This window comes from Otolemur garnettii, unplaced genomic scaffold, assembly GCF_000181295.1.
Source record: "Otolemur garnettii isolate 467f Iridium unplaced genomic scaffold, OtoGar3 scaffold00154, whole genome shotgun sequence".
Lineage (NCBI taxonomy): Eukaryota > Metazoa > Chordata > Mammalia > Primates > Galagidae > Otolemur > Otolemur garnettii.
In genome coordinates, this window is record NW_003852549.1 from 3,230,427 (window position 1) to 3,240,039 (window position 9,613).

Genomic DNA, 9,613 nt, shown 5'->3' on the forward strand with positions numbered 1-9,613 from the left:
AGTGTGGTCACTATCCGGCCCTTCCCTGTGGTCTGCAGTGTGGTCACTATCCGACCCTGCCCCTGTGGTCTGTAGTGTGGTCACTATCCGGCCCTTCCCTGTGGTCTGCAGTGTGATCTTCAGATCTTTCAACTAACAATCACCTACTGGAAATCCACTGCATTGTGTTAAGGTCATAGTTTTAGTCCTCCACGTACAAAATACTATTTCAGGTAAAGGAAAATGGCAAACAAGAAGGAATTTTATATATAATGCATAAATTATAATATGTATATAATATTGACAAGGAATTCCAGAAAAACAACTTGTTGTGACAAGAACTAGGAGAAATGGAACAGAGATGTGTCCAATCAGTGTTGAACTACAGAGGTGGGACATTTTTATAGCCCAGTGGAAGAGGTGTATCAGCTCATGACACAAGTAAACTTTAAGTTCTAAAAGTCAGACAACCGCTAGGGGCCACATTGTGTAAACTATGAAATGGCTAACTTAACACAGGACTCTCGAGTTGTGGTCTCAGGTCCGGCATCAGCATCACCTGATAACGTGTTAGGCACGTAAACCATGATGTAACCCGCCAAATCCACTGACTTAGAAACTCGGGGGTGGGCCCCGCAATCTGTGGGGGTTGTGATGATACTGAAGCTCAGCAGCTGCCAGCTGACAACTCAGGACAACTCACCTGGACTTTCCATGGTAGGTTGGGTTTGCTGAAGGAAAAAGAGGAGTTACTGATCTATAAGATGTAATCTGAAGAGGAGCAAAAAGAGCCCTGCCTGCCTCCCCAACTGGCCTGAGAAATTGGGTCTCTTAAAATGAGATCAAATGCTTTCAGTTAAGACAGCCCCAGTCACTGAACAGCCACCGTACCCATTAATACGTCAGCACCCGCTCTTCATCTTATTACTCAGCTGTCACTTGACAGAGAGTCTGGACATAGAGAAGAGCGTAACAGCACAGATCGTATAACGGCTCGGGTTTAAAGCACAGCAGAGGAACAAGGGTCCCAGGCAGTCGTCCTGAGGAGTGAAGGACAAGCCCAGCTGAGACCCTAGAAAGGCAGCGACACTCTCAAGACACAGAGAACAGAAGCTCAAGGAAGCACCCTGTCATCACCACCGTCTCCAACTGCACTTCCCCACCAACCAGTCGAGAAGACCATCTCTCTGCCTCTCAGTACAGAACTGTGTCTAAACTGGAAAGGCAGCTGTTTGCGGCTGATTAGCACCCCACACCCACTTTAGACCCACTATGTGCATGTGACTTGCGTGCAAACCAAGTGTGGAAGAATATAAATTTGGGACTCTCTTTGGTGCTCCCTCATTCCAGCACCAGAAGATGAAACTTCACCCCCTGACATATGCAAGCACTCGACGGCAGCCTCTACAACTAAGGCTGACTCAGTACGCCTTTACAGTGTGTTACGCATTTTGTTTATAAAGCACGTAAATCTCACTAATAGATACATCAAAAAGTCTGATAGTTCAGTTTTGCAACAGTTCTTAATGACTATGACAGTATTTGAAAGTACAATTTTATATTCAACACACGAAAACATTTAAACTTCTAATGTTTTTCTGAATATCCTTACCATACTACATACATGTTAACTTTTTTTTTATACATTCTGTTTTCTGAAGGCTTTCCACATGCCCTTCAAAACTCAGTCGAGGCTCTCCTGTCTACTAGCCTGCTTGCCCTGGCAGCGGAGGCCTGTTCACTGTCGATGGCAAACATATCCTGCTCTTACTCTGGAAACCTACTTTTCTCTTCCTCAAACTTTGTTTCATGGTGTCTAAAAAACATATATTTTAAAAAATTTAAAAAAAAAATCTCAGTTGAGGATAAAACTCAACCAAAATACAACATAGCATGCCTTACAGCATGAGGTGGAGAAGGCAGAGATTAAAGGGGACATAGGAGTTACTACAGGAAAAGTAGTTGTCGTTGATTACTTGAGATTGCTACTATGGGTACCAAATGTCCATGTACAACAGTCCTATTTTATGACCTATCAGTAGACAGGTGACATTTTAACCTCAAACCAACCATAGCAAGAAAATTCAAAATGAAGCTGACACTCTGTCCTTTAACTTTTTGCAGAGTCCTACTGGGGTTCTGCGGCCTGATATCATACCTGGTATGCAAACTCTAGACACAGCAGGCAGGGTTGAGCAGGATGCCGCTGTATTTTGCCATTCTCCTCTTTCCTGTTGTCTTTAGAGCACCACTAACTTTAGCTAAACACAACCTTCTGAGCATATCATTTTTAGTAAGAGAATCTGCCTCCCAGCGGACTGCCCTTATGTTGATTACATTTCTGATAAACTGCAGGCTGTGAAGCTCACAGAACTTACTTGTTTGGTATTTTGCAGTCTTTCTGAAACCCACCCATTTTACTAGAAACTTATTAAAATAAAATTCCTTACTATGTGGCTCGGCGCTTGTAGCACAGTGGTTACAGCGCCAGTCACATACACCAAAGTTGGCAGGTTCAAACCCGGCCCTGGCCAGCTAACCAACAATGACAACTGCAACCAAAAAATAGCTGGGCATTTTGGCGGGCGCCTGTAGTCCCAGCTACTTAGGAGGCTGAGGCTAGAGAATCACTTGAGCCCAACAGTTTGAGGTTGCTGTGAGCTGTGACACCATAGGACTCTACAGAAGACAACATAATGAGACTCTGTCTCAAAAAAAAAAAAAAAAGAAAAAAAATTCCTTACTATGCAAGTTTTTATGACTAAGACCCCAAACAATTATGAAATGAACAAAGAGAGGAATTCTTTTTGAATTATTATTTTTTGGGGGGTCATCTGTTCAGTAATTAAATAACAGTAATTAGGGGCAGAGTTTTCAAAACCTTTCCCATATTTCAAGTTTTTTTAATTCTAAATTTACTATTATCTCTGGTAGCATGCATATTTACTTGTGTCCTCAAGAGATTATGCTCAGGAAATCCTCTTAGGTTTTACATTCAGAATGATTTTTGCCAGATATGAGAAACACATATGAGAAATGAGAGAATAACAAAGCAACGAAGTATGTCCTGACCTTAATGTCAGTTAACTCTAAGGGAGCTGGAGTTCATAAAAAGCATATACCAAGAAAAAAATGATCCTTTTTACAATGTATAAAACTTCCCCAACCATCCCTGGGTATTCTGTAAAGTAGAACATTTAGCTCTATATAAGTCAAAACATCTATACAGAGCTTAGAGGGAAGCATAAATCTCACAGGTCTCCAATTCACTTCCTGTTCCCTTCCTTCATTGCATGTTTAAAGATAATCAATAAAAACTGATTTCTCTTTGTAAGCATTTTCCTATTCTGCCAGAAATAATAGCAGTCCCTACCCTAAAATGAAGAAATGGAAAGTAATATTTACCATAAGAGGAGAAAATGAAGCTGCCAAAGCGTTTTCCTGAGCCAAGTGAAACACAAGCACCAATCCAACTTTATTCTTAAAGAAAAAAATGTTAAGTACTCCTGGCATTAGTTTTATTCTTAAAATCTGTGGTATCAACAGTTTTCAAACTCTGGACGTGTATTTCTGCTTTCAAAGACAACCTCATTATGTTTCCTCAGAGTTTTGCTATACTTTTGTGTAAATACTCATTATCCCGTGCAAGACTTCAGTCAATGGTCAACACTGAGGCTATAAAGACAGGGTGAGGGGGCCCCCCAAACCACCTCCCAATGTGAACTAAAACGCAAAACCAAAAGGGAAAAAAACAGGGGAGAACAACGTTACATCCAGTAAGAAAACAACAGACCTCAAACAATTCTCTCATTTCGAAACACAAAACTTTTTGCCACTTGCATATTCCACACAAGAATTAAATCTTTCTTAAAACATTGTTTGAAAGTTTTATAATAAATAAAGATAATTCACTGGGATTCTCTAATATGTATAGGCTGTCTCAGAACAATTCATTTAAATTTTTTTGTTTCTTTTGGATTCTTCACAAAAGACTATACACAAACACCAAATGGAAGAGTCTCTGCCGCCTTGTAATAAAGTTACAAACACACTGTATAAGCTTTCCAGGCTTCCTATTTCCCTTTACTCTGCACTATCTATGGAAATTGTCATATTTCACCAAGGCAGATTGTAAATCAGACAAGTTCAGCCAGTCAGGTTGAAGAATGGAGGTGAAACGCACAGTGGAAAATACATAAAGCACAATTAAAACCATATGACCAAAGATATTGAAGCAAGACTCACTGGAAAAAATCCAAGTAAAAATCAAACCTTTTCTGGTGTTAGTGAAACTCTCCAGTCTATTTGAGGCAAGCACACATCATTCACTAAATATTCTTTTATTTTCTTTTTTCCACAGCAGAAGCATCCATGGAAGTTAAAACCTAACAAGGTAGGCTGGGCATGGTGGTTCACACCTGTTATCCCAGCACTCTGGGAGGCCAAGGTGGGTGGACTGCTTGAGCTCAGGAGTTCCAGACCAGTCTGCTCAAGAGTAAGACCCTATCTCTAAAAATAGCCAAACATTATGGCAGGTGCCTGTCGTCCCAGCTATTTGGGAGGCTGAGGCAAGAAAATCTCTTGAGCCCAAGAGTTTGAGGTTGCCGTGAACTATGATGTCAACACACTCTATTGAGGGTGACAAAGTGAGACTCTGTCTCCAAAAAAAAAGAATTTTTAAAAAGATTCTGCTTTTTAAAAAGCAGAAGAAAAGAATTTTTAAAAAGGCAATGTAATTAAGCCTATGTTTATCTCTGCAGCACAGTTAGAACTTTAACAGTTGTTAATATGAAACTGATCTCTCACTTAAAACAGTAACACTTACTTAGGCGCCCAGTTTATGATTAGACAAGAGTCAATTTTGCATCCACCAAGGAACATTAGAAGTCAATGATGACAATACTGAATTAAAACCTATTCCACTTTCTATGAAATCTTTACCTCTAAAGACATCAGGATCCCAGTAAGACAAAGATATTCTAATTGCCTACCGTTAAGCAGAAAGAGCTATAAAAGCTATCAAATGCAAACCGTCTCCTCTCCTACCTTACACACAAGCTAAACGTTACTGTCTCACACAGGTGGTACTGGGCAGGTCAATGATGTCTGTGGCCAAGGATATTCAGAAATTAAGACTTCTTACAGCTGTAAAGCAATTCCAAAAAAAAATCTATGACTTTGGCGATCTATCACAAAATCATTCCAGATCTATTTCTCCTGTGCATTCCAATGTCAATCACAATAATCTCAGCAGACAACTGAAACATAATTTTTTGTACTGCTTTAGGATTCTGGTAAACAAGTGAAGTTCAGCAAGTCACTTACCCCCCAGGAACTGAATTCCTCCAGCCACTCTTCCCACTGTCCTGGAGATGAGCTCGGAGACACAGCAACCCATGAGGGCAGTGAGCGCCACCAGGAGGAGCAGGCCGCAGCCCAGGCCTGTGACGATGGTGCAGATCCTCCACTCTGCGCTGGGGATGCCCTGAAAGGAGGCATAGCGTCCACACTCCTCCACCATCACCATCATCTGGCGACTCTCATCATGGACCGGATACGAGCACCTCCGAAAGGTACCGAAGGACACAGGCGTGCCCAGCTGTGACCCCCAGAGCCAGTAAGGCATAAAGAACCCCACACAGGAGGTGGCAGCACAGAGGAAAGAGAGCAAAGCCCAGATCACTCCAGTGCAAGTCAGGCTGGATGCCATCTTTCACCAGACAGGGCAGCAAGGACCTTGAGCGAATGTTCTGGGACTGCGGGAGGGAAGGAAGGTGTGAAATCACCAGGGACCTGCAGGTCTTCCACAGTTCTGTGACGCAGGAGTCTCTAATCACAGAACGGAGCTTCAGGCTTACTGGGCATCAAGTTCCCATCCTCTGCACTAGAACGATGGTCCCTGATAAAACAATAGGACATACTCAGAGTTAAAGGCTTTTCTAAAAGTGACAACATGGTTTCAGCTGGTCTCCAATGTTTACTCATTAAGCCGTCAAGCTGGCCTCAACATTTCACAAGTAGGACTAATTCTTTCTAGAAGCTCCTCCATAACTCAAGTTTCGTCAAAGCTTCTTTGTGTCTTTATCTCCTGTAAATGCTCCCAAATGAACTACAACAGCTATTTACTTAAAGAAATGCATGACTTGTATTTGCCAAGTCAAGAAGTTCATTTCATATCCTCACATTAAAAGTAATGTAGCATTTCAACAGGCAGTAAACATAATTTAGGATATTAAAATACAATGATCCCTACCATGGTTTTTTTACTTGGCTTACAAGCTTATACTCATCATTTTTTGCAACTTTTCTGCATCCACTTAAGGGTGCATTACCTGTCTGCATGAGCCAAACAAAATAATTAGGATAATTTTTCACAATTGCAGAGTCCCATAATTTAACAAACATTATAGTTTGCAGAGGCACATATATTGGCTTGAACGATTATCAGATCAGACACTTCAGGAGTCATTCAACAGCGTCTGAGAATTCCTTCAGTCTCCACGACCATCTTCTACTGTAAAAGGAAGCCTGTCCATGGCTCACTTTGTACCAGCAATTCTGATTCGCTGCTTCCAATAATCTTACTGGAAACCATTTCTGGCACCAAATTATGGTCTATCCCAGTCGTCCGCACTCCCAGGTCGTTCAAGTGGTTCCAGGTGTATTCACTTCCACTCCCGCCTTTCAGAAAGAGCTCCTTAGCCATTTCCCACACTTCCCAGAAAAAAAGAAATACACCAGTACACAGCCCGTCCACCCTAGAGTTCTGTCCCCAGAATTTCTGATCCCCCATTTGTCTTTCCACCAGCCTGTGCCCCACCTTCAGTTAGTTCTAGACGTGGCTCACAGGGAAGCGAGCTGTCCGGCTACTTTTCTTTCCTTCTTCCTCCTTTTCTTTTTCCTTTTCCTTTTCTCTCTACTTCCTTCCCTCCTGCCCCCCTCTCCCTCCTTTCTTTTTCTTTAAATCTTGTCACCTGCAGTCAGCAGCTAAAGTTGGTCTGTCTGGGCCACGAGGCCAGGAAGACTAGCAGGGGGTGGCGCGGCCGAAGGGGACTAGTCTCCAGCTGCTGCAGGCGCCCGGGCTCAGACGAGCCCACCCTGAGCCGCGGCGATCCCCTCGCCCACCCACCGGCCCGCGGGACACACACGAGCCTCCGACTCTAAAGACGGGGAGGGAGATTTGCCAGCCGGCTCCGGGCGAAGGCGGAGAACGGGATGGGAAGGCGGCACCCCAGGGAGATGCGGACGGCGGACGCGGCCGGCCGGCAGAAGCCGACAGTCGGCGGCTCAGGGGGTCCGGCCCGGGCGCAGTCCCGCTCCGGTGTCGGGGGACGAGGGGACGCGGGGCCGGGGAGGGCGGGCAGCCCGCGCCTGGGCCGCCGGCGCTTCACTTACCCGGCGGCGGGCGGCGGCCCCTTCTCTCCCGGCTCCCGGGCGCGCACACAACTTGCGGTCCTCCCCGGGCGGGGACATCCACGGCGGGCGAGGCCGTCCTGCTCCTCCTCGCACTGTCTGCAAGCCTCGGAGACCTGGGCGACCCGGCAGAGCAGGGGCTGGCAGGAGGCGCGGGGTCCCCACGAGGACCGGCTGCTCGGGCCGGCGCCGACCCCGACCCGACTCCCGGCGTGTCCCCGGCGCAGGCAGGAGGGGCGCCCGGGACGGCGAGCGGAGGCGGGGATCTCCCTCCGGCGGGCGAGGCGGGCGAGGCGGCGCCGCCTCCTCCCTGCCCGGCCCTCCCCTCCTCCTCTCCCTCTGGTCTCCTCCCCTCGCGCCCAGCGGGACCCCGCGCGGAAGGACTGGGGCGCTCCCGGCGCTGTTGGGCCACCCGGGGCCGGCTCCCTCTGCTCCCCAAGCCACCAGCCCCTCCCGCGCCCTCCTCGTGCGTCTCGGGCACAGCCCAGAGCGGGGGAGGCGATCGGGCCGAGAAGTCTGGGAGAAAGTTGCTGGTTTTCTAGGATGCTGCCTGCGGGCCAGGGAGGAAGACGCGTGTCCTGGTTGCTTTTCTGGGTCTACCCTTGGGCTTCCTACCACCCTTAGGAGAAGACTAGGTGGGAAGGAGGACCTTAAAGAGTGACCCTCTTGACAGCGGTCACTTTGGAAGGCAGTGAATGAGACAGACGTGGACGTGGGATGAGGGCAGAGGGGAGAGCGCCGGGCTCACGTACTCAGTGAGAGCGGCCAGCTTTCCAGATCGTCTATCCAGGCGGAAGGCAGAGACAGTTTCAGCAAGCCTCTCCCTACCGACACCCTCTCTGGGACCCTCTTTCAAGGCCCTCCTTGCTCCCCAGGCCTCCCCCTCCGCTCCCCAGGCCTACACCCCACTCCGCTCCCCAGACCTCCCCCTCTCCTCCCAGGGCTCCTCCCCTCCGCTCCCCAGGCCTCCCCCCCTCTTCCCAGGCCTCCCTCTCTCCTCTCTGTCTCTCTCACTGTGCTTCCCTCCTTTCCTCTCCAGCTTTCCTTGTTGTGGTCAGTTTTGCAATCTATACCACCATTCAGTTTCTTTTCTGAGAAATAATTTTGATCCCCCTCTGGACTTGATGTCTTTTTATTTCTTTGTCTTTAGCACTAACCCTTTGGCAGTTTAGAGCTAGATCCCTGGATGACTGGGGAGGATCCGCTGCAGGCAGTATTTTAAGAAGCAGGCCATCTGGGAATAACAGTGCTTATAGTAAGATGCTTTCCCAGATACAGTTTTTGTCGTGTGCCTTTTTAAAGTAGTTGAAAGTAATAAATGTGTAGGTATATATTTTACACTAAATTTTCGAATTGCACCATTTTATTGTTTTATTTTTTTTATTTAATCTTAACAGTGTACATTAATACTATCCTGGGGTAAAGTGTACTGTTTCTGTATACAATTTGAAGTACTTTCATCCAACTGGTTAACATATCCTTCATGTCTTTTTCTTAGTTATTGTGTTAAGATATTTATATTCTACATTTAGAGAGATTCACATGTACCCTTATAGGATGAACCACAGGCGTGATCCCGCCAATCACCTTCCTTCCACCCACCCTCCCCACCCTTCCTACACCCCTCCCCTCTCCCCATATTCCTGGGCTAAAATTGGGTTATAGCTTTCCTATGAAAGCTATAAATTAGTTTCATAGTAGGGCTAAGTACATTGGATACTTTTTCTTCCATTCTTGGGATACTTTGCTAAGAAGAATATTTTCCAGCTCCATCCATGTAAACATGAAGGAGGTAAAGTCTCCATCTTTCTTAATGGCTGCATAGTATTCCATAGTGTACATATACCACAATTTATTGATCCATTTGTGGATCGATGGGCTCTTGGGCTTCTTCCATGACCTAGCAATTATGAATTGGGCTGCAGTGAACATTCTGATACAGATACCTTTATTGTAGTGTGATTTTTGGTCTTCTGGATATATACCTAATAGAGGAATTATAGGATCAAATAAGTTGTGTTGGCTTACCACTTTTCCACAACTACAAGTAGGAGATGTGTATTTTCTTCATTATTATTTTGAAAGACATTTAGGGATTGGTTCCAACCTTTTGAGGTCACAGACCTTTTTAAGACTATAATGAAATTGATGAGCCTTCAAAGGAAAAGAAAAATGCACATACATGGTGTATATTAGGTATTATCACAGTGGTTCTCCAGGA

General features: G+C 45.7%; 1 protein-coding gene across 1 annotated transcript in view; it reads right to left on the reverse strand.

Annotated features, from left to right (window-relative positions):
• The window catches only part of LHFPL6 (LHFPL tetraspan subfamily member 6), a 278,107-nt gene extending 270,565 nt beyond the window's left edge, over nt 1-7,542 (reverse strand). Inside the window, exons 1-2 of the mRNA XM_003799708.2 lie at nt 7,375-7,542; nt 5,305-5,878 (exon numbers count right to left, since the gene is read on the reverse strand). Of these exons, the coding sequence (XP_003799756.1) occupies nt 5,305-5,689 (385 nt within the window). The 5' untranslated portion in view covers nt 5,690-5,878; nt 7,375-7,542. The remainder of the gene's footprint in view (nt 1-5,304; nt 5,879-7,374) is intronic.
• Nucleotides 7,543-9,613: the final 2,071 nt, after the last annotated feature.